At 37.8% G+C, this 27,457-nt stretch overlaps 4 protein-coding genes across 5 annotated transcripts; 2 read left to right on the top strand and 2 right to left on the bottom strand.

The window, feature by feature from the left end:
* Positions 1-21: 21 nt before the first annotated feature.
* On the top strand, positions 22-3,377 carry LOC106439799 (protein MAIN-LIKE 2). The gene is made up of 6 exons (XM_013881314.3): positions 22-258; positions 571-676; positions 768-1,412; positions 1,493-1,660; positions 1,735-2,127; positions 2,492-3,377. The coding sequence occupies exons 2-6, from the start codon at positions 581-583 to the stop codon at positions 3,185-3,187; spliced, it is 1,998 nt and encodes a 665-aa protein (XP_013736768.1). The 5' UTR covers positions 22-258; positions 571-580; the 3' UTR covers positions 3,188-3,377.
* Positions 3,378-5,883: 2,506 nt separating this feature from the next.
* On the top strand, positions 5,884-8,240 carry LOC106440932 (WRKY transcription factor 1-like). Its single transcript, NM_001316238.1, is given in 5 exon segments — positions 5,884-5,922; positions 6,312-6,925; positions 7,247-7,424; positions 7,493-7,648; positions 7,735-8,240. Coding segments are annotated over 4 exon segments (1,311 nt in total). The 5' UTR covers positions 5,884-5,922; positions 6,312-6,369; the 3' UTR covers positions 8,156-8,240.
* Positions 8,241-8,585: 345 nt separating this feature from the next.
* LOC106439797 (histidine kinase 2-like) lies at positions 8,586-14,598 on the bottom strand. Of its 2 annotated transcripts, XM_013881312.3 has the most exons (12): positions 14,043-14,598; positions 13,612-13,948; positions 12,975-13,529; positions 12,295-12,555; positions 11,836-12,218; positions 11,559-11,745; positions 11,421-11,472; positions 11,093-11,322; positions 10,909-11,007; positions 9,974-10,605; positions 9,157-9,636; positions 8,586-9,064 (listed from the first exon to the last, which is right to left on the bottom strand). In XM_013881312.3, the coding sequence occupies exons 2-12, from the start codon at positions 13,891-13,893 to the stop codon at positions 8,851-8,853; spliced, it is 3,375 nt and encodes a 1,124-aa protein (XP_013736766.2). In that variant the 5' UTR covers positions 13,894-13,948; positions 14,043-14,598; the 3' UTR covers positions 8,586-8,850. The 2 variants fall into 2 exon arrangements, with proteins under 2 accessions (XP_013736766.2, NP_001302892.1); NM_001315963.1 differs by lacking the exon at positions 14,043-14,598 and having other exon boundaries at positions 8,851-9,064; positions 13,612-13,893.
* Positions 14,599-17,039: 2,441 nt separating this feature from the next.
* Positions 17,040-20,246, bottom strand: LOC106426695 (altered inheritance rate of mitochondria protein 25). Its single transcript, XM_013867430.3, has 12 exons — positions 19,997-20,246; positions 19,370-19,762; positions 18,978-19,064; positions 18,746-18,787; positions 18,598-18,642; positions 18,203-18,268; positions 18,049-18,105; positions 17,908-17,969; positions 17,699-17,819; positions 17,506-17,583; positions 17,323-17,429; positions 17,040-17,221 (listed from the first exon to the last, which is right to left on the bottom strand). Exons 1-12 carry the CDS (start codon positions 20,102-20,104, stop codon positions 17,191-17,193), a joined length of 1,197 nt encoding a protein of 398 aa, XP_013722884.1. The 5' UTR covers positions 20,105-20,246; the 3' UTR covers positions 17,040-17,190.
* Between the last annotated feature and the right edge of the window lie 7,211 nt (positions 20,247-27,457).

Here is a 27,457-nt window from a genome sequence, read left to right on the forward strand (position 1 = left end):
GTTTGGGCCATTAAGGCCCATATTTAAAACTATGCCTTTATTTTTGTTAGGAAAAAAATCTGGAAAATAGAAAAAGAGAGAAGTAGAGAGGTATTATCCCTTACGACGAGGAAGCCGTCGTTTTGAGGGTTTTTATTTTCTTGGCACACCGTTTCCTTCAATCTCCCACGAGATCTTCTTCAAAGGCTCCCTATTCTCGATCCGTCGTCGTTTTGATTCATTCATTCAAAGTTCATCTCTGTTCCGCGCTGTTTTCAGGTTAGTCTCCCTTCTCCGGCGTCGTTTCATCCCCCTCGTAACGTCAATGTCTCATTCCGTATCTCATCTCCTTTGCCTTGTCTCTACAATCGAAAAAATCCCAAATCAAAGCTTTCTCTTTTATCCTTTGTAAATCAAATTGAATTCGGGAAAAAATCTCTGGCCTCATCTGAAAGATTCGATTTTTATTGCTAGGGTTTCGATATTTTTCATGACATTGAATATCATCTGGGCATCTCTCAATTCATCAAAGTTTAAATTTTTAATGGTAAAGTTTGAAGATTTATTTTGGTTTGTGGAACATTATCCCAGGTGAGTGTTGATGCTGATGGACGTTATAACGAATCCTGGTCCACTCAAGGACATTGTCCTTTATGATCAAGAGAAACATGTCTCCTCTGCTGTCTGGGATGGCCAGGTTTCAACATCCTTCTCCCTGTTGTGTTGCTTCATATAAGAGTTGATGTCTCCTTTTTACTGACAATGATTTTGGAAACAAAACTGTTTAGGAGCGAGGTGCGTTGAGGTGTCACGAGCACACTTCCAAGTTAAGCGAGTGGAAGCTCAACTCAAAACAGATTGAGTTAGTGGAGAGAGCCGGTTTCGGGTACTTGAGACGTATCCCCGCCATTAGTCTCGACAACCCTCTCATCTCCGCCTTGGTGGAGCGGTGGAGGAGAGAGACCAACACTTTCCACTTCACCGTCGGTGAAATGACCGTGACTCTCGAGGACATCGCCCTCTTACTCGGGCTAGGGATCGACGGCAAGCCTGTGATCGGATTCACGTACACGACTTGTTCTTCGGTTTGCGAGAGGTACTTAGGCCAGGCACCTGATTCTACTTACGCTAGCGGCGGGATGGTGAAGCTCAGCTGGTTGAAAGAGACTTTCTCCTTCTGTCCTGACGACGCTTCTTTCGAAGAAGTTGAGAGGCGTACGAGGGCTTACCTCTTGTACTTGGTAGGGAGCACCATCTTCTCTACGACAACTGGGAACAAGGTCCCTGTTATGTATCTCCCGCTGTTCGAGGATTTTGATGATGCGGGAACGTTTGCTTGGGGTGCAGCTGCTTTGGCTTTCTTGTATAGAGCGCTTGGGAATGCTTCTGTTAAATCCCAAAGCACCATTTGTGGTTGCTTGACGCTCTTACAGGTGGCTCTCTTTAGTTTCATTTCTTGTCTCCCAAAAACAGTTTCTTCTTATTCATTTTGTTGTTGTTGTGTACTGTGTAGTGTTGGAGTTACTATCACTTGAACATTGGACGGCCAAAGCTGAACCGTGAGCCAGTCCATGATCATTTCCCGTTTGTGCTTAGGTGGAAGGGTAAACAAAACGGTCCAACAGCAAACCGTGATGTGATCTTTTACCGGAAAGCACTGGACGTCTTGAAGCCATCTGATGTAAGCTTTATTTGTTCTCTTCTGTGTATGCATACTTGTTTTGATTTATATTTTTTCCTTGTGAATTTTTTAAGGTGGAGTGGCTACCGTATGAAAACATGGACGGTAGATACATACCAGAACACATAAGAAACTCTCTGCAGTTAGGTAGATCGAGGACGATGCTGATATCTTTCGACAAGGCGGAGAGACACCTACCTGATCGCTGTCTGAAACAGTTTGGTTTGGTCCAAGGCATCCCGGAGGATGTGCACAAGTGGGTAAGAAAGTCCCGTGGAGTCGACGGAGGTGTGAACTTTTCAAGTAAAATGGAAGCAGAGCTAAACGAATGGGAGATGCGTTGGGACAATATAGTGCCTGATGACGTTCTTGGTGTTGATGAAGCGGACTACATGAGATGGTATCTAGGAATCACCCGCAAAGTTGTGGGAAGACCAATCTCTCTCTCAAGCGAGTTTCAAAGAACGGTAATATAGTTTCTTGACACTCAGTTATGTTTTCAGTACTGTATATTCTGGAAGTGTCTTAAATCTCTGAGCACTATTAAAAATGCCAGCATTCGTTGTCTTTTAGGATTAGAAAAATTATTTTTTCTAGGATGATTATGTTTTCCTAAAATGAAAAAGAAAATCGGGTTTTGAGGATACTATAAATATGTTGTCTAAGAGATTGTAAATGTATTCATTCACATAATAATATACAAACCCTAAACGAGTGTTTGCCTCAATACGTTTTTGATCTTAAGTTTTCTTTGCTTTCTTCAAGTTGATAGTTGATTCGTGTTTGTTCATAACAAGTAATTATCTTAATACTTTTATTCCTCCTTTGCAGATTGCAAATGTGAGGGATATATTGGAGCTGGCTGAGAATTTTCCAACGCATGATTTGGACCTTGAAAGAGGGAACATGATGGCAAGGATCATCAGCCTTGCGCAAGATTGTCTGAGAGATCAAGTGGGAGTAACGCCAACGGAGAGCCAGCAGCAGATAGAGCTTGGGAAGAGGATGAGAGGTAAAGAGAGGGTGAGAAGGAAAGGGATGGGGAAGAGAAGGAAAGGTATTGATCCAATGGAAGACTACGGAGGTAGTGAAGATGAATCACAGTTTGGAGGACCTGTCCTTGAGGTTGATCAGTTGCATTTACCACTTACCCATCATGGGAACTCGGTGTACGATGGAACACATATGTACGATCCTGTGACCAAAGTGGATGACATGGAGCTTTGCGACGAGATACCTCAGTTGCCAGAGGCTCAAGACATGAACAAGATCGATGGTGGGTCGTCATCGCTGGATGTTGTTGGTACAAGCAATGCCATGACCGGCGAGGAGAGCCTAGGGGAACTGCCTGAGAGCTATGATGTGAAGAGAGAAGATAGAGAATCAAAGGTAGAAGACAATGATGCAGCAAAGGAAAGTAATGAAGAAAACGTGAACAGAGAGGAAGAAGATGGAATAGACATGGGGGAAAATGTTGCAGAATCGTCTTCACTTGGAAGAAGAGGAGAGAACTCTGTCGTGGCTTGACAAAGAAAGGCTGCAGAGAGGAAGTTGAATTAGTTTTTCTGGTTTGTTTTGTTTATTTAAACCTCTTTTTGTTGAAGTACTGTCTTTTTTTTTGTTAGAAGTATGTTAATTTTTTCTGTAGAAGAGGTTACAGAAGTAAAATAAAAGAAGCATGAAACAGGTAGGTGACAAAAACCAACTTCGATTTTTATTTTTGGTCAACGCCAACTTCGATTTAGATGATTAAAATAACTTATATATCTTTTTATTAAAATACATGTAAGGTTACAGAATAAAGATAAAAGAAGCATGAAACAGGTTAGATGAGGCATTTGAGTTGGTCAAATGGTAAAACTAACTTTCAAAATACCAATCACAAACAATAGTTCATTTTTCATATTTGAAACAATAGTTCATTTTTCATATTTGAAACAGATGGCCTATTAGTGTCATTGTTTCAGACAGTTTAATCAAAATGATTGTGTTACTATATAAATATTTGTTAAACTATCCATGAAAATAGTGTTCATTCACTTTGGAAAAATTTAGTTAATTTATTCAACAAAAATGCTCTTTTCTCTCACTTTCTATTAATCTTTGTAAAGAGTGTAGCTAGCGTTGATCACTACAATTTCGCGTTTGGAGTTTTGTGAATATTTGAACAAATTAACAAAATTGTTTACCTAAATTCGAAAGTGTTTGAGGATCAGTGGTGGTTCAACAAATTGACTCTTGAAAATGCTCTTTTACTAACTTTACTTACAAAAGTACTTGAGGTCCTAAATAAAAGTAGTTCTCCAAAAAAAGGTCAAGTTGTGTGAGAATCGATGCTTTGTTCCTCGGAGAAAGTGGTTTGATTTATACTTTCAATTTATAATAACCAATAGTTGAGTCTATTAAACGATTTCGAGTCACGAAAGTGGGCTAATTATATGTTTTCTGTGTTTAAGTTTATGAATTTATCGAATAAACCCTAGTTATTGTGTTTGGCATGCTTATGTTTCTCTTCAAACATCATAAAATGATTATAGAATTGCAAAAGATTAAAAGGTCTCCTTCCTTTAGTAGCTTCAACTTCCATAAGAAAACCGTCCTTTGAATGATCTGAAGAACCTCCAACGTAGAAAGCACAATTATACATAAAACTTTAATGATGTAAAACTCAAATCACAAATGCAATCTCAATTCATTTCCCCCCCATTGCAGTCTTGAATTTTTGCAATGTAAAGATTAAAAATATTTGTTTTTCTTTTGTAGTTATACTTTATATTGCTTACTAGGCCTGAGACGGATCGGGTATCCGGGGAATTTTAAGGTATCCGGACCCGGATCCTTATCCGACGGATCCATAATTTTACTATCCTTATCCGGATCCGGGGTTCTCGGATATCCGGGTGTCGGATATCCTTCTAAAAATTGTAATATCCGGCGGATATCCGGATCCGGATTTGGATCCTTAAAATAAATAAATAAATAAATAAATAAATAATATTAATATATATAAAATATTAACAATAATTTAAAACAAAAAATATATAATGTTTTGAATTATTTCTATGTATAAAATTACAAAACTTACATAAAATTTACATATACTATTATAAAAATGAAAATATATTAAATAAAATTAGTTTTTATATATAGATATTACTATTTTTGAAATAATTATTAATAAAACTTACGGATCCGGATATCCGGACTAAAAAATCGAAATATCCGGATCCGGATCCAGTTTTGGTGGATCCAACATTTTACTATCCGGATCCGGATTCAATCCCTCCGGATATCCGGATTTTCGGATCGGATCCGGATCGAATCTCGGATCAAATCCGGATCTCGGATAAAAGTCTCAGGCCTATTGCTAACTAGTGACCTCTAGTTTCAAAATTTTGGTTTAGTTGTGTGTATATATATATATTTGGTGCAAATGTTAAAAAGTTGTGTATATTTATGGCTACACATGTGCAACGTTTCAATGTTGTAGGTAAGCATGCGGATTTAGTTAAAACGGTGAGTTCGGTTTAGGAAAATCGATTTTCTGTTAGGTTAGTTGGCAATCTTGAAATGGACCAAACAAAAAGTTGGTTCGGTTCAGCATTTGATTAATTTAGTTTATGAAAATTCCATGAGAGGCTGCTCTGCATATCAATCAATATAGACTTAATATTTTACTTTCCTGTTTCGCATCTTTTTAAAATCGTAAAAAATATTTATAAACTCGCTTTTAAGAAATCAATTAAATTATGTTGCTACTAAAGTCCATTGTTCCTTGAATGATTTATTATTTGCAAAAATCGATCCCTGTATTTTTGTATTACTCCCACATTATGACCCTCTGGGGGGCCACCAGGCACAATACTAATGAGACACACGAGATTATTATGCACTGAGTGGGTCCCAATGCATACTTTAATTTTGTCGGCTTGCAGGTTGTGAGTGGGAGAGAATATATGTCATCTCAAGACTTCGCAAACGTATTCAGATCAAACTGTATCCACATATCTTTCAGTGTGCCGCACCGCACCGAATAATATCCCCTCCTTCCCACTTCTCTCTTTCTCTCCTCCAAAGTCCTTCTCAAGTCCAACTAATCTGATATTCGGACACGACCCCCTTTTTCTCTCTGGCTTTTAGTTTAACCCTAATTTTGAGGTTGTTCGGTTTCGATCTGCAGATTCTTGTTCTTACCGGAATTTGAGAAGCTTCAGTTTTCGAAAATCTTGGTCGGATGGTGATCTTCTCGATGTCTGTGCTAGGTGATTACTTTTTCTTTTCTTTTAGTTTTTTTAGTAAAGCTCTTTAATTCAGAACTTAATAATGCTTATTAATATTAAATGTATTTGAGGGGAATAAAAGGAAAAAATTTAGATGCTATTGATGGTTTAAGGACAAACGATGATTCTCTCAAGATGGTAGATTAACTTAGTAGATCATATAAGGGATCAAACCTCGAAAAATCATTTGTTTTTTGGTTAATAACACTTTTTTTTTAATGTAGACCTTAAGGCTGACTCTTAAGAATGTTGTCGTCTGACCAAAGCATAGAACTTTATGTTTGTTATGTAGTTTTTTTGTGTTTTGAATTTGCTGAAATAATTTAGTATTTTCTTTTGTGTTGATTGATTGATCATGTGGTCTCTTTCAGGTTAACGTCTGATTAAAAATTACTATCTGCTGGTTAGAGATTCTTGTTGGTTCTTTTAATGTCTGAGGTGGGAAAAGTCTTGGTTAGTGACAGTTCAAGCGAGACTAAAAAAGCACCTGATGTTGTTGTTGCTTCCCCTGATAAAATGGAGGCTACACCAGTGGCTACTAAAACTGAGCAATGTTCAGCCGAGATTCCGGAATCTACGGACAGCGAGAAGCTACTACAGCTTGTTCCAGCTTCAGCGTCTGAAGAAGCAGCTGTTGCTTCGGAGAAAGCACCAAAGATTCCGGAAAGTGGTACTGTCTTAACCTTGCAGTCTGGTTCGGAAGGGAGCAGTAGCCCGTTTATCCGGGAGAAAGTTATGGAAGATGGATACAACTGGAGGAAGTATGGACAGAAACTTGTTAAAGGGAATGAGTTTGTGAGGAGCTATTACAGGTGCACCCACCCTAACTGCAAAGCCAAGAAGCAACTGGAACGGTCTCCGGGTGGACAGATTGTGGATACTGTTTACTTTGGTGAGCATGATCATCCTAAGCCTCTTGGTGGTGCTGCTGCTGTTCCTATGAATCAAGATAGACGAAGTGATGTCTTGACGGCTGTGAGTAAAGGTATGAATATTTCTTTTTTTTGTATACAAAAGATTGATGTTTAAGGTTGTTCACACATAGTAAGAAAAATTAAATATTTATTTTTGTCTATTACTTTCTGGTTATTAGTGTAAAGTTTTATTTGATTCCCAATAAAATCTAACCACTGACATTTTTACTTTTTTTTTATTTGTATTTTATTTTTTAAGCAAAATGCATTAAGTAAAGCTAGAACATCAATTTTTGGTATACAAAAAAAAAGCTAAACCATCAATTATTTGTATATACTGAGGGAGTATAAAACAAATCTTTGCCGCTTATGATGTTGGTTTATGTTTGCAGAGAAATCATCTGGATCTAGTAGTGTTCAGACACATCAACCACCAAAGGTCCATGGAGGAGGATTACATCTTTCTGTTGTTCCTTTGGCCGATGATGTGAAAACTGATGTTTCACCATCAAGTAGGATAAAGAGCGACATAACTCACAAGGATAACATTAGTCCTGCCTCAAAGCGAAGGTACTGATAATCACATTTCATTTATGTTCGTTTGTGTTTTCTTCTCATGTGGATGTTACTAAAACCAGGAAGAAAGGAGGGAGCATAGAGCAGATTCCAATGGAGAGGCCAAACAGTGAATCACGCAACGTGGTTCACACTCAGACACTGTTTGATATTGTGAACGATGGCTACAGGTGGCGTAAATATGGTCAGAAGTCTGTGAAAGGCAGTCCATATCCAAGGTAAGTGATTTGATTTAAAACTTTTGAGTTTCATATACTTCTCTCCCTCAGTCACATTGTTTTTCTCTATTTGATGATGCTATTAGGAGCTACTATAGATGTTCAAGTTCTGGATGCCCAGTCAAGAAACACGTGGAGAGGTCATCTCGTGACACGAAGATGCTTATAATGACGTACGAGGGAAACCACGACCACGATATGCCACCAGGAAGGATTGTCACTCATAACAACACGCTGGACTCTGAAGTCGATGACAAAGAACTGAGTGCTAAAGACACTGAAGTCAACAAAACTCCACAGAGCTCAGCTGTCATTACAAAAGAAGAACATCACTCGAAAAAGAAAGCTAAGAGTAATGGCCATGAGAAAAGTCTTGATCAAGGTCCAGTCTTGGATGCGAAACCTACGGAGGAAATAAAAGATGAAGCTGCCAAAACAAAGTCAGATTATAAAACTATGGAGAGTGAGGAGGAACAGAAACCAAAAGCAGAGTCTGGTCAAAGCTAAGGGCATATGTATCGGTGTTAAAATGATATACAGATGCTTAACATAGAGATTAGTACAGGCATACAGTTTGGTGTTTCAGGTGGGAACCGGATTAGATTTAGTGTATAATGATGGGAATAGTGTATGCTTATGACCCTTTATATTATATAGCATGCGCCATTAAGCCATTTCGATTTGGTTCAAATAAGAGTTGGGTAGCACAACAAGAGAATGTCTTTCTTTGTTGATGGAGCCTGTGTTGTAATAGTTGTAGATTGGGGATATTGTATATGATTTGTTCCAACTTTTATTAATGGTATATTAAGACAAAACCATCTACTACTTCCACTTTTTTAGCTTTACAATCTTTAAAATGGTGGCAGCTTTTTTGTTTTCTGTATTGATGTAGACAAATTCAATTTAAATGATGCTTGAAAAGTACACAACAATCTTTCAAACAACTAAACTCATCTTTTAACTACACAACAAGCAAACTGTTTTACAGCTAAAGAGACCCTTTGGCCCTGAATCTATACACCTATATTATATTTCATGTATATATATATATATATATATATCTATACAAAGATAATCTGCATTCTTCTCACACTAAAGAAAAAAAAATCGAAACTCCTACAATAGACAAATCTGACTATACCATCAAACTTCATGGATTTGCCTAAACTATAGATAATAATAATATATGTTCTTTTTATTTATTTGTCGAAGAATCTTGCCACTGATGAATAAAGCTCCTCCTCTTCAAACGGTTTCGATACAAAACCATCCATCCCACACTTGATGCATTTTTCATTTGTTGCCTGAATCACATCAGCCGTCATAGCTAATATTGGTGTGTGCCACTTCCTTGACTCTTCTTTCTTGTTCATCTCTTCTTCCAGATCACGTACTCTCCTCGTTGCTTCAAATCTGCACCAGTAAACAAAAAAGAGATTACCCATGAGTAGTTGCATTCATCATCATATCCATGAGTAGTTGCATTCATCAGCAAAAGACTTTACCCATCCATTTCAGGCATCTGCAGATCCATGAAGCATGCGTGAAAATCATGAGGCGGCTTAAGCATTGCAACTGCAGCTTTGCCACTGTCAACGCAAGTCACAAGAGCTCCGTATTTCCTAAGCACTGCATCTGCCACTCTTCTGTTTACCATCGTATCGTCTACCACCAGAATCTGTTTTCCTCTAAGCAAGTTCCCAAGGTTTTTTGGTTTTCTATTTGTCTGCCTCTTCTTGCCACCACTTCCCATGGTTTCTTGCAAGCAGCATATCAAGACGCTCATTCTAAGCGGTTTCATCACCACCTCGTCTACCAAACCAGATGATTTGATCTCACTGAGCTCTGCTGGAGTTGTGAAAGTAGCCAAAAGTACAATCTTTGGGGGTCTCGTAGAGGTCTCTTGACCACTGTTAAATGCTACATACTCTTCCTTGTTCCATGCATCTTTGTCGATTAGAATTAAATCCAAGTTCACTAATTTACTGCCAAACAATTTTAATATTTTTGAGTAACACATGAAGTAATCTCATTACAAGTGTTGTTAATAAGCAACAAACGCGAATTAACTTTGAAGAAAGCAAAAGAACTTAAGAGAGAAGCAAAACGCTATTGAGTCAAATACTTATTTATTGATTATGTGAAAATGAATAATTTACAATCTTGTAGACCCGTATTTATTTATAGTAACTTCAAAACCCGATTTCTTTTTCCCTTTAAGAAAACATCTTATCCCATTAAAAGTACTTTTCCTAATCCTAAAAGGCATTACCGTACCGAGATTCTAAGACACTTCCAACAAGAAATGTAAAGCAAAAGTACCTGGCACAGGAAGTAGATGCAGTTGCAAGACTTGAAGCAATGTCTACAGAAGATACGCCAACTCTCTGAAGATGGTAACGAGTAACCTCGGCTCGAATGTTTCTGCTATCAATAACCAATGCTTTCAATCCTTGAAACTCCTGAATAGATTGATCGAACAGCTCCAAGGCAGCCACTGATGAATCCCTTTCCCGTTCTCCAAAAACTCCGGTAAAGGAGAAAGTGGTGCCGACACCAGGCTTGCTTACAAACCCAATCTCTCCTTGCATGAGCTCAACCAAACGCTTGCTTATGCTTAAACCTATCCCTGTCCCACCGTAAGTCCGTGATGTCGAACTGTCGGCTTGCATAAACGGGGTGAAGATCCGAGATTGTGCATCAACGGGAATGCCAACCCCTGTGTCCTCCACAGTAACAAGCAACTCGGTTTTATCACAGCTATGGTCTTGAAATGTCTTGAAGTTCCTCCAGCTTCCACTTGCATTCACAGCTGGATAGCCGCTGAGCGTGTTGCATGATGTCTCATCCGAACCAAGTCTTTGTTTTAGTATTTCATCTTCTGTTTCAAACGGTTCTCTCACCTCATTGGTTAGGTGCACCGAGATGAATATGTGTCCTTTTTCCTGTGTGAACTTTATTTATGGGAAAAGAAGAAAACATCAGGAGAGACTTATATGTTGGTTCTTAAAGAAGTTAGCTACTGTACTGTACGAATTTTCCGACTTTTTAATCCGAATTAACCGGAAAAACCGAATGGGATCTGAAATTATTTGGAGATGAGCACGTTCCTAACTTTATTACCCGAACCAAACTGAGAACCGAAAGAAACCGAACCGGAACCAAATTTTCTAAGTAACTGAACGGATGCTAAACCTCTAGAACCGAAGAACCGAACCGGAACCGAATGCCTAGAGCTAGTAGGTAGAAGTAAATACCTTGATTGAGTTTCCAACAAGGTTTGTGATTATCTGTCGGAACCGACCAGGATCACCAACTATAACAGCTGGAACATTGCTAGAAACATAAACAGCCAACTGTTCTTGACACAAAACAAGCAACATTCATTAGAGAAGAGTTGCATGCAATAAGGCCAAACTTGGTGTTGATGTTTGTGTTTACCTCGATTCCTTTTTCAGCAGCCTTGCCAGAGAGGAGTGATGAAACATTATCCAGAAGAAACCGGAGATCAAAAGGCACGTTTTCAAGCTCAAGCCTTCCTGACTCAATCTTCGCTTGATCAAGAACCTCGTTTATCAGCGATATGAGATCTTTCCCACTGCCATGAGCCGTTTCAGCAAAGTCCAGTTGTTTTGCGTCAAGATCAGTGTCCATCAGCAACTTCAGCATCCCTGTATAAAAAACAATCCCTTACATGTTTCAGTTTCCAGAGAGAAACAAAAATCCAAAAACGGTAAAAAATCATAATTAAGTTTCTTCCGTGTTTTACCTAGAACACCAACCATTGGCGTACGTATCTCATGAGAAACAGTGGCTAGAAACTGCCAATCATCAAATAAACATTTTGATCAAAACATAAGAACTTTGATTAGGTATAAGTGAAAAAAAAAAGAAACAAGAAAGTTACTTGTGACTTTGCCACATCAGCAGCCTCTGCACGAGCCTTAAGCTCCATCATTTTCTGATAGTCCTCTTCAACAGTAGCAATTCGATTAATGGCTCCATTAAAGATATGACCAAGAAGAAAAGTGATAACCAGTGCGAAGCCTGGTGGCAATATAGCTAACCAAGGAATGGGTGGTTTTTGTGTAAACCTGTTTAAAAAAAAAAAAACAAATGATATGAGTGAATGATCATCATCATAGAGAGAGAGAGAGAGAGAGAGGGACTGAACGAAACAAAACCTGCAGTGCATCTCATGCTTCCTAAAGGGGTCACCAAAATCAAGGCTACTAATGTGCTCTTCGCTCATATCACCAACCTCCGAGCCATACATTTTAATAACAGACGAGGCATTAGTTGTGTCGTAAACGTTTACAGATATGGTCTGTTTACTCGCAAGCTGCTGGAGAAGCTTCTCCACGAGCGACGGCATATCGTACGATGCGCCAAGGTACCCGATTGTCGCCTGGATCCTCTCTTCTTCAGTAGCGTCATGTGGTAGGTTGGTGTTGTACACAGCGAAAGTCAATATAACGCCGAGATGATTTGATTTCAAAAGCTGAAAAGGCGATGTTAACACTCCTTTCCCTAAGGCTCTCGCTCTCAAGATGTTTTCTCTGTCTTCCTACAAGGAAAGAGTTAAGATTGGTTAAAATCACATGTCTGTGACTATGACAACAAGAAGCTTAAGTGGGATTTACTTTTCCAGACATCATGTCGACAGAGACAATATGAGAGACGGTTTCTTGAGCGAAGATAACGGGTGCGTATTCGTCTTGAACAGGAGCTGGATCGAAGCCTTGGACGAGAGTCTGGTCTTCAAAGTCCATTTTCTTTATCGACCATCCATGTTCCTTCTCGAACTTCTCTCTTTCAGAGTGAGTTACTTTCAGTGCGTAAGCAACACCACTCGTGAGAGGTCTTTCAAAATTAGTTCTCTCTGTATACTCACCAAACGTTTTCTGAAACAACAAATCAACAGCTAAGAATCTTAAGAATGAAATTTTATTTCTAACCAGACCGCACCACAATTAACATTAACAAAAATCTCTAGATTTACACATGTATCTATATGTTTTTGCTACTATTGGAACCGCACCACAATTAACATTAACAAAAATCTCTAGTTTACACGTGTATCTATACTTTTTTTGTAAACCGCACTGCACCGCAGTTAACATTAACAAAAATCTCAAGATATAAACATGTATCTATACGTTTTTGTTACTATTGCACCATAATTAACATTAACAAAAATCTCTAGATACTTTTTGGTTACTATTAGAACCACGCCGCAATTAAGATTAAAAAAAATCTTTAGATTTACACATGTATCTATGCATTTTTGTTACTATTAGAACAACACCTCAATTAAGTTTACCTGATCAATGGCAGAAGGGGTTTTGCCGTGGTGAAAGGTAGAGACGAGAATGGACAAGGCGTGGACATGGTTCATGCTAACATTGAACTGGTCCTGCAACACTCGAGCTCGTTCTTCACACATGTTGGTTAACGTCTCTTTCCTTTGGAACAAGATCTCCTCGTTTGTATCCCAAAACCATAACACAGACAAAGAAACTCCCGCGATGATGCAGAGGAGAAGCATGTTCTTACTCCACTTCCCAGCTCTTTTGCATTGCTGCTGCTGTTGCTGCTTGTCTTGTACGAAAGAAGAAACTTCTTTTCTTGCAAATATCATACGGCCGCCGCCAACTAGTAGTACACAAAGGACCAACCACCAATGCCATTTGTTCATTACATAAAACAGCACAACCTCACGCAGCACACCTCCTTCTTCTTCATTATCAGATGATGACATAAGCTCTGCAACAAAATGTCTCTTAGCCTCCTCCTCCTCGTCTTCTTCTTTCTCGGAACGTGTTGACAAGGAACATGTAATACCATCACTCTCCTTGCGACATTCAAAAGATGTTACCTGTTCTCCAATTATTCAAAAGCTTCAAGTAATTAAAAATTTGTCAAACAAATAATAGAAAGAAGAAGAAGTTGTGGGAAACCTGATTTGAATCAAAGAAGAGAGAAAGCATAGCATCAATCTCACTTCTGCTAACGTTCTTCTGGTTCCTGAACAACATCCCTTTAGCAGAAGAAGAAGATTCATCATCAGAAGCAGCCTCTTTCTTCTTGCATATACATAAGAAGCCTAAGCTTAAGCTTAAGCAGAGCCAGAGAACCACTAAGCCACATAAAACCCGGATAAGCAGAATCTTGGTTGTTATCCGTTTTTCTGCTTTCGTCTTCTTTGAATTGGGATTCGAGAGCTCACAAGCTATAGACATGTCGGCCGGCACCAAAACCACATCTACCGATTCTTGGGGGAACACTCCTTTCAATCTGAGATTCAGAATTTGGGGGATCTTTTTTCAGAATTCTCCAAGAAATCAAGATTTGAGAAGAATCAGAAGAAAGAGAAGGTGGAAGCTTTTACTAAGTGATGAAGCCAAAGAAGACAAGATAAGCCAAAACTCAGTCGTTTTCGTGGCCAAGCTTTGAGCAAAACAACATGGTTCACTAAAGAGAGAGAGAAAAAGATAAAATCTTTCTGTCTTTTTTATTTTGGAACAGAAAGATGGGAAGAAGAAGAAGACCAAGTTGGTGTGTGCCCCTCCTTGAGAAACCAAACTGGACGAACTCAAACTCAATAATCAGAGGCTTTGTGGACAAAGAGATGAGAAAGTTGCCAATGATATTCCTTTTTTTTTTTTTTTTTTTTTTTTTTTTAAAGAACGTCACTTCTCTCTAGACTTCTAATTCTCTTTTGATCATTTTATTTTTTATTTTTGGTTTTTCTTTTCTTTTGATGCACTCAATGTTGATATTTTTGTGGTTTTTGGGTCCATGCTGATCTCATCAATAATAATCATCTTGCGCGGGGAAGGTAATTACTGAAACATTATAAAACACAATTAGTTCTAATTAACTAAAATCATGACATGTAATCTAATACCTTTTTTTTAAGTGTGAAACTGAATCAAGACATGGATTTGAATCCATGTTTTACATTCATATGTGCTGTTGACATAAAATGTTTTTTTTTTTAATTAAGTAAATATTTGACCGACTTGTTTGAATAAAATTACACAGAGCAACGCCATTCCAACAATCAATTTTTTTTTGTTCCTAAAGAAGCATCAATTTAATAATGTAAAAGTCTGACCCCATCTTTTTTTCACAATTATTGAATTATTATTATTTTTAAGGGATTTTATATTAAAACACTTTATTTTTTTTGGTAAAACAAAAAGATTTAAAAGATCCAACTCCTGATTTAATAGGAGAAACTAAGGTGGTGTTATAGAGTTCGTTGATTTAAAAAGTTGAGAGATTTGTTAAATTTGGAAAGAATTGTAGAGAATTTTGTATATTGTGAATATCTATGAAAATAAAGTAATGTAATGATTCTAAGAATTCAAGGGAAGCATGTAATATTCTCAAAATCTTGTTTTGTGAGTTAAAATGTTAAGAATTCAACTTCCTATAACACTTACTTTAATAGATTTGTAGAATCATTAAAATCTAAACTTTTTGAATAACAAATGATTTTGTATAGAATTATAGAATCATCAAACCAATAACACTGTATTTTAATGAGAATGTGAGAATCTATAAACCAATAACACTAGACTTAAAAATTCTAACACTCATTATAAATCTCATTCCCACTAACGCCCCCTAAAGCACATAATATCTACAAAAAGATTTAAGAGTAACAAAAAAATCCTAGCCGCTTAATCGGAAGAGAAGTAAATGCCAGGAAACTCCGATCGACAACTAACCACCAAAAACGGCAGAGATTAGACAAGCCTCTCATGAACCGAATACAAAAGCACGCCGACAAGACCACCACCTGATAGAATTAAATTACAATATCAAAACACATAAGACTATGAAGGAGAGACTCTTCGATGGAGTATAAAAAGTAGGATTATGAAAAGAAATGCCAATCCGACCGGGAACCAACCGTTGCCGTAGCTAGTCGCTGAAGCTCTTTTCAAGAACCAACTCTGACCTGGATGAGTAGCTCAACACAACGAGCTACTCATCAGCCTCCAGTAGTTCAAACAAACTAAATGTCCTCACTGCTACGGCCACTACAACGCCTCAACACCTTTCCCTCCGCCGACGAAATAAATGGAGATCCACATGCGGTCGCAAGAAAAAAAAAGACGCCAATTTTTATATTTGTATTTGATTAAGAATTTTATATCGTATTTGCAGGAAGCCTAATTAATATAAATTTTAATAGTAAATTAAACAAATTTAGCTTAAACTATACACTTTTGATGTTGTTCGTATGGTAAGGAAAACAATTAGTTGTTACCAACAACTAAATATATACAGTTAATAAGAAAAACAAAACCAAGATTAATTGAAAATGTAAGGGAACAAAAAAGAAAATTTGTTCCTGTATCACAATATTTTTACAATTTAGAATATTTCTCTTATTATTAAATAAAAGGGATTTGATATTTTATATTAAACTACATACCATCATACATTGACATCTATTTTGCTGACATATTTATACTTTTTATAGATATTTTGTTTCATGATCATCATATCATTTACAATCTCAAATATTTATTTTTAGATATTTATATGTAATGAGTCAACTCAAAACAGATCTTTCAAGAAGTCTAAACTTTTATATGTTATAGATTTGGAAGGGATGAATGTAAGCATTTCAAGCATCAAGAAATGAGAAGTTATTAATGGACGCACAGGATTGTAAAAGAAAATGCTAAAATGGCTAGCAGTAGCACCACGCTTGAGTTCGATTGAAAATTTGAAACCTTAAAAGTTATGAGATTAGACATTGAAACTTTACAGGTAAGAGATTAGCCGGCCTTCTTGTGTCTTGAATATACCAAAAAAAAAAAAACAAGGAGAGAGAATCAAATACATATATATTGTGAAATTGTGGTTGTATTATTAGATTGAAAAGTCGTCATATAAAACTAAAAAGTAATGAGTTTCATTGGTGGAGAAGAGAGAAAAGAAGTTATGTGTAGACGAAGATTGACACAACAACAACTTTTGTTCAGTAGACTAATAATAGGGAATAAGGGATGTGTTACAAAGAAAAAAAAAAGGAATAAGGATGTGTTAATAATATAACTAAGTTCGGTGGTTGCTAAGTCTTTCTTTTTCTTTACGACTCCCCTTTTGGGCAATACGTCCACTACAAAAACGTACTTTTTTTTTTGTTATCTTTTATACAGCATTTTAAGAAGCTATCCTTTTAAAATTTTAGAAAAAATATGACATAATGCCGGCAGAAAACATTCTCAAATATAATAATTATGACTCTAAGCCAATATATTCACACAGGAAAAAAAGATAAACAACAAAAATATAGAAGCCGAAGTGGAGTTGGCTTCTTTGTATCTCATACAAATAATATTTCAACCCATTGGTCATCATCTTCCAAAATGATCATCACTATATAAATAAACCCAAATTATATATCAAAGTTACATTTAGTCTTGGATATTCATAAGAGTTGAAACGAGAGAGATAGAGAAACACAACACAAGGCGGCTCTCAAGTGCCAAAAGACAAAGCTGAAACCTAAGCTACTCGCCCACAGCCATGAACGGGATACCCCTGCCACCAACAACAATGGTTTCAGATATAAAAAGCTTCTTTGTCTCATGAGACTGAATAAGCCAAAAAAAAGAAGAAAAAGATTCCTACAGAGTACTTACCAGCCACCATGTCTTGAAAAGTAATCATTATCTAGAGAAATAGCAAGAGCAACGACAACAGCTCTTTCCGACAAGGTCAATGGCCGTTTCACAAGTAACTCTTCTATCTGCCATGTGTTGAAAAGCTCTCAATCAAAAATCTCTCTATATTCTCCACCAAAATCAAAAAATACACCGAGTTACCATTTTAGCAGGGCCATTTTTGAATGCAGCGTCAGATTTTCCAAATCGGATCACGTACTGCCCAGCATCTGTTAATATCTGTGTATCACATATATATGTAAGGAGCTTTTCATCTACTATGTATCATTCTTCTATTATACATGGATTGCCCTAGAAAACATTTCAAGGCTTATCAGTTAAAGAGAAGACAAACCTCAAAGCCGAATCCTCTCCAGTCACGATCTATTTGGGCCAACACTTCTCCATCAGCATCCTTCACTGTGAATGTCCAGTTCCAAAACCCAGGATTCTCCACCACTGCAAACTGCTGGTTCCTGCACCAGCATACTGTATATGTCACATGTTTGGTTCGTGCAACGAAGTTGATAAGTTTAAAAAAATGAAATTACTATGGAAGTCTACCCGAGGTATAAATCATAAATTCTTCTCCATAGATGCCATCGTCGGTGAACCACACCAATTTCCTACACACCAAGTAGCAGACACGAGAGTGTGACGACCTAACATCGCATCACTGTTTTGTAAGTGATAACACAAGCGTACCTCTCCATCAATCTCAGCATATATTGAACTTGTGATCCACCAGAAAGGTCTACGAACCTAAAATGATGAAGATGAGAACTACTTCAGCTCAAACAAATTTGAAGACTTATCTTTTAGCAAATTTTCACACAGTAGAGAATCCAAGAAACCTCACCCGGAAAAGCTCGTTACCCAAAGCATCAGTTATGGAAGCAACAAATGGTCGCCTGGTACGAAGCAGCTGCAGATGTTACAAAGATCATAATATCATTTGGACTGACACACATGAAAACTATGCTTAACAAGATATGTAGTGGACCGTACACAACCTCTCTAAGCTAACAAAGGAATATACACACAGGTCTAGTCTTAGTCGTTTCAGAATACCAAATAGACGCAATGCAAGCTTTTAGTGAGTGATGAATTATGTGGTATAATGAAACTGATAGATCAGAACTTAAACACTGCTCACTGGTGACAGACGAATTAGAGTGTTACAACATAATGATATTAGTTGAGGTAAGGAGACACGAAATAAAAACAACTACAAGTTCAGAGTGATAATGTAACCTGCCGCGCAATTACATGACTTTGCTCCCTGATAGACCCCACAGGCTGTCAAAGAAGAGAGAAAACAGAGGTTTGAAATACAGAAAACTTGATTTTAACTCAAGGTCTCAGGTATCAGTAGCACGCTCAAAACTTTTGTATCACTTACCGCCTCAGGATAGCAAACATCAACTACAGCATAGCGGTTTTCCTGCAGAGGGTAAACGAGTGGTATAAAAGCTAGACAGCTAAACGTGGTGAGAGAGAAGATGACAGGGATGGAACTGAAGGGAAAATTCATATGTAAGAGTTACAAACATGGTAAAGCTTATTCATCAGAAACCAGAAACAGTATTACATAGTCCTATGAGGAACAGGAGAAGTGGCAGAAAAAAATATACCTGTTCGAAACCAAGAACCAGATTTGCCCATTCAATGTCCCTTGTAATCAGCAAATTAGACCGAGCAAGCAGCGTTGCAATTTTGGCCTAACAAGAAAATCATGAAGATGAAAAATACCATGAGCTAGCTTCAATATTCTAACCAATTAAACACAGATAACACTTTCATATAGAAATTGATCAGAAAGCTCATACTTGGTTCCATACATCTATACAAGTAACAAAACAACAGTGTTTGTGTTCAGTCTTAGACCATACTAATCTCACAGAGATACACTGAGCAATAAACGCAAGTTACAAATCCAATTAATACACATATAAAGATTATCTCAAGCAAAAAGAAAGAAAGCATTTGTATGGTATAGTAACCAAAAGAAAGATAAAAGAGTCACCTCATCTAAAGTTTTAGGCTTGAGAGGACCAGACATAGACTGGCTAACAGGCGGTTGCTGCAGGGTAGGCTTGTAATGGGTTTCATCAGAAGACTGCTCATAAACTGCATTATCTCCTCTATGCTTAGTAGTAGAAGCTTTCCCATATCGCTTCTCCCTCTCCTTTAGCTTTTTCATATCAGAGACCCATAGCTTAGCCAGAAAGTTCCGGTCCAAGCGAGGTGGAGGAGTATCACCACCACTGCCACTGGCGTCGCTGAAGCGTCGAAAAATGGAAAACAAGAAGACTCGTTCTTGATCAAGAAAGGTTCCTTTAGAACAACAGAGATGACCATTTCTCAGTAACATAGATAGAGAATGCAACGTCCTGATCCCACTGCGTCCTACTCCGTCCTGTAAGATTTTCAGAGGGTTAAGCTGCGTAAGATTTTCAGAGGGTTAAGCTGCAAAAAAAAAAAAAAAGAGAGTAAAAAATCCCTAATCTACTACACTCCTAAGATGCAAAAAGGTTAAAACTTGTCAACCCATAAACAGTTCAAAGGTGCAGTCTTTTTATGTGGCGACAAAAGAAAGCTCTGATCTTTGAATCCATGATGGCATTTGATTTTGGGATGAGAAAGTGAATACCAGGTTAGAGAAGGAAGAGGCGCAGGAGGAGATAGCATCGCCGCGGAGATGGGAAGTGGATCGGAGGAGAAGAGAAGAGAGAGAGCGCTTGGAGAGGAGGAAGAGCATGACGACTTCGCAGATTTAATTAGTGGAAGGAAGCCACATTCGTCCTCTGGTTTGATTATCTGGGTTTCGAGTACAATGTTTACAAATGATCTGCAAAAATTATCCAGCTTTAAAGAAAAAAACTATTTTAATTTAGTTAATGACAAATACAATGGATCAGTCGTCTATTGTTAGTGGCTAAACTCCAACTCTTACACCAAATTGTGTTTTGGTATTTTCTTTTAATTTCTTACGATAAAAATTCTATAAATTAATAAAACAATAAATATAATAGCATATTTTGAATCGATAAAACACTCTCTAATGAGCATTATTAGACTTGGCCATATTCATAAAGACTGACTCTTCTCCCTCTTTACCAAACCTTCATCTTTCAGAGGGACAAAGATCTTAAACTTTTGTTTGTAATATATTTCAGTCAACAGGCTGATCTCTTTTGTTCTCTTCGGCGATTTTCTATTCGCATAGGCGATTCTCTTGTTCGCGTTGGCGATTTTGAAGTATAAAGTTCAACAAGTTGAGAACTTGATTCTCACTCTCATCTTTCTCTGACATGTTGAACATAAATAAAACTATGGTTGAGTTCTTCTCCTTCTGTGTTAAGTGTTAAACCGTTCGATTGGAAAGTTAAATTTCCTCTTTGTTAGATAAGCTTGGATCTTGATTCAGAGGTGGTATCAAGCTTCACTCGTGTCAGCTGTAGTCTCCACGAAGGTCAAGAAACAAAGTTTGGATCAAGCTTCGGAGATTCAGGACATATTCTAGATGAGTTGGAGCTGCCATAAGGGTTAGCGTTCCGACAAGTTTCTATCCTTTTCTTCTAAAGCTCTTCCCTGTGATAAAATCTAACAATTGGAGAAGAAGATCTTGCGATTGAAGGTGAAAGAACATACAAGCAGATTCAAGCATGTTCGATACGGAGATTGTAAGTTTCCGGCGAAAGGTTCCGGCACCGTCTTCTTCTTTCTCGATGGAGAAAACACAGCCACGTATTAACCACGTATTGACCACGTGTCAGCCATATTTTCATCTTTATCTATTTGGTTTGTATGGGCTTTGTTCTGGGCAGAATATTATAGTTGAATCTGTTTGTAAATTGTCCTTTGGGCTTCGTTTAATAAAACGAAAAGTTGACCAAAAAAAAAGACTTGGCCAGCACTAAAGGATATATGAAAGTTTTGGGGCAAAAATACAAATTTCCAAAACCGTAACAACAATTGGAGAAAAATAAACATGATCACCATGATCAAAATTGTCACAATTCGGTTTCCTCAATCAAAAGTATATCAGCGGAGTGTAGAAACAAGCGTAAAACTTAATTTATCTCCTCCTTCGATCTCTCAAATAACATAGTATCATTCGAAGAAATGGTTACAATCGGGATCGGCAAACCTCATCATGATCCTCTCCTAATCGAGCTCCTCATGAAAGACCTTTATGTAGCAGCCTAGGACATCTACACATCAACAACTTAGCTTAGAGAACTTATATTTTATGTGGGTTTTTTTTTGTCAACATGTGGGTTTTAGTCTACTGAACTAGGTTAGACGATTATTCCATTTTGATCTATTTTTTCTCTGATATTTTTGCTTTCTAGACGAATCCACTTAAGCGATTCGATTCGAATTTTATAATGGGAAAATTGAGAAAAAAGACACTTTCAAGTTTGATTTGTCTCAATAAGATTTTTTGAAATTTTTTTGGGAAACTAGGATTTTAGTTCTTGTTAATACTATAATGCCCTTATAATTAACCAAATAATATGAATTTTAAATATAAATTATAATTTCCGTAATTGATTTAATATTAATTAAAAAAGTAAAAAAAAAAAACAAGTAAAAACAAGGGAAAAAGAAATACGGTTAAAGAGTTTAGGGTAAATCTAATAACCCTTTTTTTACCTGTCTTCTACGCCGTTTTTCTTCACTCCTTCCATGGCGATTTAGGGTTAAGAGTTCTTCATCATGGTTCTGTGAATCCTTTCCTCTCTAACCTCGTTCTCTAACCTCGTTTTCGTCAATTTCCTCTTCGTTCTCAAACACTACATCCAACGAAATCGAAGTCTTCTTCCTCAACGAGTTTCGTCTGACGGTTCTTTGCAAAATCGAAGTGTTCTTCCGTCAATTTCATCAAAATCTCACGTTTCTTCACACTAAGTATGTGATTTCTTCTATTGATTCTCTTAATAGATCCCTTCTCTAAACCCTAGATTTGATTAAGACCGATTTGTCATCTTTCTTAAACTAAGTTAGTTCCCTTAGTTTTATGGGTTGATTAATCATCTTAAAACCGATTTGCCATGCATGTTACTGTTTTTGATTTGTAAAGAGTATTGATTTAGGTTTTTGGAAAGGAGAAATTTTTGTGTCTCGGAATATTATACTAGTTGTCGTTCGATTATAATGTTACACAATTAGATTCGTTGATGTCTGTATGTAATGGTTGTTGTTCTGTGAAAAGTTAGATATAGGTGGAACATGTGTTTTAAAGTACGTAGATTGTAGAAGTGAAAGTATATTTTGGTTCTTATCTTTTGTTTCTGCTCTCATTTCAATCTTTTATCTTTGATTGTAGGTATGTCTGGGGAGTTACCAAAGCGGCTTATTAAGGAGGGTGAGGAGACCCAAGTGACTCAGATCAATAACAACTGCAGAATGGTATGTTATAGGGAAAGGTTGGAGGAATGGCTGCCAAAGGAGTTGAAAGAAGTGAAGAAAGATCGGGTTTTTGCTCTAATTTTTAAGTTGTACAAGAATGGTTTGGGTTACTCGGCGAGAGTGATACACAGCTTCTTGTGTAGAGAGCTGGTGACTTACAAAAACTATGAGCTCTGGTTTGCGTTTGCGAGGAGACCACTTCGATTTTCTTTGGTAGAGTACCATGCAGTTACCGGCCTTCAGTGCGATACTAGTCTATCACGTAAGGAGTTGGTTGACTTCGAGGATGATGGTGGTTTCTGGAGCACAGTGGTGAGGAGAAAAGAGGGAGTAACTATCTTGGACCTTTGGAAGAATCACCATGAAGCTGTTAAGAAGTGGAGTAATGCTGATCAAATAAGACTGGTGTATCTGTGCATCATTGTGACTATGGTTTACGCGAGAGATGAGAAGGCTAATATCCCCTTCAAGTATATCAATTTGGTCATGGATCTTGAGAATGTTCGAAAGTATCCCATGGGAGTTGCTTCTTTTGACCTTCTCTGCGAGTCAATAGCTAAAACACGGGACAAATTGAAGGAAAAGACTACTAGTTACGTGTTAGATGAGTTCTCCTACGCCTTGCAGATTTGGGCAATGGAAGCAGTACCAAAGATTGGAAAGCTCTGTGGAAAAAAATTGGACAAGGGTTTTATGAACGGTCCTAGATGCGTAAACTGGATGGGAGATGCAAAGATTACATACGGGGAGTTCAGTAGGTTGGAGAACATCTTTACATCCGAGGTAAATATTCAATTTAAGGTGATTGCATCCGGTTTTAATGAGTGTTTAAATCTAACCTTGTTTACGTTTTATATGTAGGATGACATCTATCCATACATCTCGTGGAGTGGGAATTATGAAGTGGTTGTGAATGCTGCTTTTCGCAGAGCTGATGGGTGGAGGATGATAGAATCAAGGTTCTCATGAAGATGATACATACTAAGCATGACTTCAGTGACCACGTTTGGGAGTTTGAAGAGACACCAGAGTTTTCTTGGGGTCTTCATGACAAACAAGGAGAGGATGATGAAGTAGCTGAGAATGATGAAGAAGCTCCCAAGAATGATGAAGAAGATGGGAGTGATGAAGACTTTCGAACTCCAAGAGGATCATCGAACAGAGTCTCCGAAGATAGAAAGGGAAAGAAGAGGCTCCCGGATCGTGGAATAGAAAAAAGGAAGCAAAAGATTCTCTCTTCTATACCACAACATGCACCTTTTAATGAAGATATGAAGAGCTTTATGGCGCAGTTGTTTGAGCAGAATTTTTCTGCAATGGAAGAGAGGCTACATAAACAGATGGGTGAAAGATTTGAGAAAACGCAGTCTGAGCTTAAAGGTTCACTTAAGGATGCAAGCGTTGAAGTTGACGATATAGAGCCATCGACGAGCAAGCCATCACCTAGCAAGCCATCGCCTATCAAGCCATCGCCGAGCAAGCCATCGTCGAGGAAGCCACCACCGAGCATTCCATCTCCAAGGAGGTCCAAACGCTTGGTAAAGAACCCCTAGTCTTCACCACTCTCGTCAATGTTGTTTTGACTTGTTTAGTTTGCATGTATGTTTGTGATAATTTCATCTATGTATCGGCGTGAAATGTTGTGTGTTTAATGTAGTCTCATTTTGGAAGTGTGGTTTGTTATGTGAACTTTGTATAAGATATGCATGGAATGGATGTTATTGTATCAGTTTTTTATGTGTTGCTTGTGTATTTTTGAATTAATAGGACGTGAATTTGAGTCAAGCAGATGATATGGACGAAGACATAGGTACCCAAGGCCTTGAAGGGCTTTCTCAGTCTTCGTATGTGCCCGACTTTGATCCATCGCAGACCAATAAGGACAACGAAGCACGTGATTGGTGGACTCCAATGACTACTGTCCGAAAACTACCAAAAGTTGAACCAATGGAAGAAACCGCAGCTCCATCACCGACTAAGTGGGAGAGATGGTGTAAAGGACCAAGCAAGAAACTTGAGCTTAGTGATTCACCAATGGCTGACGATGGTTCTCTGCAGTCCTTATTGTATTACTTCAACGAAGAATCATGGAATAGATTCACGCAATGGGCTTTGAATCCAACACCTTTAAGGATTGGTCATACAACCTTTAATTTGATTGTTGCTCAGAGGATATTAACTCCTGGGAAGTGGCTGGGAAATGAGGTATATATTTCTAATACAATTTCAGTGGTCGTAGGTTCTTAACATATCTTTGATTGTGACATTGGTCCTTGTCAATATTCAGGAAATGGACGCGATGATGTATATGTGGAGAGAGAACACAACTTTGAGGCGTTGGAATATAAAACGTGTTGCTTTCATGAACGCCCTTTTCTGCCTCCAGCTCGACAATGCATACCGTAAATTTCATCCTAACAAAAAAACCTACGAATTGCCGAATCTTTTTCTTGCTTACGGGAGAGGAGAGCTTCCGTCTCATGGCCGAACTGATAAAGTCTTGGGTGTTGATATTGATCGTCTCTACTTTCGTCTGTTTGTAAATGGTAAGAATCCTTGCTTTTCTTATACACGTCTCCACAGTTATGTATCTCTATTTGCAAATTTAGTAATGTCACACGTAGGTAATCATTGGATTTATGTCTGTGTCAACATCATTGAAATGTAAGTGGAAGCCTTTGATTGCCAACGGGGAAGGAATAGGCAATACGTAGAGAAGTTTGCTACTATGATTCCTAGGATAGTGAAGGCCGTTGCGCCACCTGAAAGCAAGAAGCAACTACTCCTCTCACCATATTCTATCGTAGATGTACCTATGAAGTCCAGATTGAACATGTCTTGTGCCGATTGTGGGGTATACGCACTGAAACACTTGGAATATTTGATGCTTGGTCTCGACCTCAGTTTAGTAGATGATGAGATCATGCAGGGTTGCCGCCAGAAGATTGCTCTGGATATATGGGAGGCTGCACAAGATCCCATGTTAATTCAGCTTATGGCAGAACATGTGCCTCCAGAGTATGAGACTTCTGATGTCTTTGACATCGAAGAAGACTGATTATGTGTGTTTGTCTTTGTTTTTCTAAGATTTGTGTGACAAAACTCTTGATTGGTTTTCTAGGAATTATGTGACAAAACACTTGGTTTTTTTTTTTATCAATTTGTGGTTTGCTTTTGCATGAAAGAGTTGCTTTAATCAAATTGAGAAATAACGAACCCTCACTAAACCCTAAATGAACCCTACCTAAACCCTAAACGAAACCTCACTAAACCCTAAACGAACCCTAACAAAACCCTAAACGAAACCTCACTAAACCATAAACGAACCCTGACAAAAGCCTTCATAAAAGATCCTTATACTCTAAACTCTTATCATTGGTGATGACAATGTATTGAGATTCACCAATTGTGTACAATTTTATTCTTTTTTTTGCTTCATGTATTTACAGTAATTTAGAGGATTAGGAGTGATAAGCACCAACGTTTAGTAGTAGGGTTACGTGGCTTATTTGGCACATTTTATCGATCTACTTTAGGTAAAATACATGTAATCTAATTATTGAAATGACGTCGTTTTTGTTTATATTTTGACCTACTCTCCTTTGTTCCTCATTCTTTCACAACGGAGAGAAACCCAGGGGAGAAAACTTGGCGACCAAATCAATCATGTCTTTGGTCAATTCTTCGTCCGGATCAAGAGATGGAATCACCAAACAGCGCGGAATTCCCACAAGATGTAATTGCGGTGAGGCAGCGGCTCTTTTCACTTCAAAAACAGTTAAAAATCCGGGAAGATTATTTCATTCTTGTCCGATGGGATCTGAGAAGGTTAGTCGTGTAATCATATAACCTTTCCTTTGTTTCACTCTAACCGTTTGTTTGATGATAATGATGAAGGACAAAACCCACTTGTTCAAATGGACTGATCGGTCAGTTGTTGAGGAAATTGAAGACTTCCAGAAACTGGTTGACGTGCTACTCATTGACAATTCCCAGTTTCAAAATTCATTGACAGCTTGTGAGACCATGCTGAAACGCCAGGAGAGTAGAATTGAAGAAATGGAAGATGTGATCGGACGTTGTGAAGAGAAAACCATCGAATGCATTAGGGAATTAAGGTTCATAAAAGATTTGTTTGTGTTTTGTTTGGTGATGGTCTGCATGTACCTTATCTATGCATGATGGTCATTGTGTAACTCAATCTGTTGTTTTTGGTTTCTCAAATAAGTGTAAGAATATGTTTCTTGTTCTTGGTACCTACCATCTCCTACTGTTTTCACGTTCACTTTTGCTTCAGTTTTATGTTATGAAGAAGTTACAAAGCGTTAAAAAAATCCAAAAAGTTTTGAAAAAAACAAACTGTCAAATACCAAGTTCAACTTGTCTCAAGAATACCAATAAAGTAATAAGCAAATAAAGACAACTGAGAACACACAGAACATACTAAATAGGTAAATCACATGTTCCTCTCTTGTGTCCTTCGGTACCACAGCGGCTGCACTTGTGCTTTTTGTTCTTTTTTGATCCTTGAGAAGATCTGATCTTGTCTTCTACTGTTTCATACCTTCTCTTTACTGGTCTACCGGAAATCTTTCTTGCCTCTGGTGGTAGGACCTTTGCAAGCTTAACCTCAGCTGGGACATTCCAATCTACTTCTGGAACTGCTATTGGATTAATGGATTTAGCATAGACAGTT

This window comes from Brassica napus, chromosome C3 (assembly GCF_020379485.1).
Source record: "Brassica napus cultivar Da-Ae chromosome C3, Da-Ae, whole genome shotgun sequence".
Classification (NCBI taxonomy): domain Eukaryota; kingdom Viridiplantae; phylum Streptophyta; class Magnoliopsida; order Brassicales; family Brassicaceae; genus Brassica; species Brassica napus.

Bases quoted from the DNA above. Each gene is read 5' to 3' on its own strand.
- LOC106426695 (XM_013867430.3), bottom strand. From the start codon at position 20,104: ATGCTCTTCCTCCTCTCCAAGCGCTCTCTCTCTTCTCTTCTCCTCCGA. The intron at 17,970-18,048 runs GTACGCTTGTGT...CTTGGTGTGTAG, and splicing joins ATGCTGAGATTGATGGAGAG to GAAATTGGTGTGGTTCACCG. The intron at 17,222-17,322 runs GTAAGTACTCTG...TGTTGGTGGCAG, and splicing joins TTTTCAAGACATGGTGGCTG to GGGTATCCCGTTCATGGCTG.
- LOC106439797 (XM_013881312.3), bottom strand. From the start codon at position 13,893: ATGTCTATAGCTTGTGAGCTCTCGAATCCCAATTCAAAGAAGACGAAA. The intron at 11,323-11,420 runs GTAAAACACGGA...TTTTTTATACAG, and splicing joins GCCAATGGTTGGTGTTCTAG to GGATGCTGAAGTTGCTGATG. The intron at 10,606-10,908 runs GTATTTACTTCT...CCATAAATAAAG, and splicing joins TTGTTGGAAACTCAATCAAG to TTCACACAGGAAAAAGGACA.
- LOC106439799 (XM_013881314.3), top strand. From the start codon at position 581: ATGCTGATGGACGTTATAACGAATCCTGGTCCACTCAAGGACATTGTC. The intron at 1,413-1,492 runs GTGGCTCTCTTT...TGTACTGTGTAG, and splicing joins GTTGCTTGACGCTCTTACAG to TGTTGGAGTTACTATCACTT. The intron at 1,661-1,734 runs GTAAGCTTTATT...GAATTTTTTAAG, and splicing joins ACGTCTTGAAGCCATCTGAT to GTGGAGTGGCTACCGTATGA.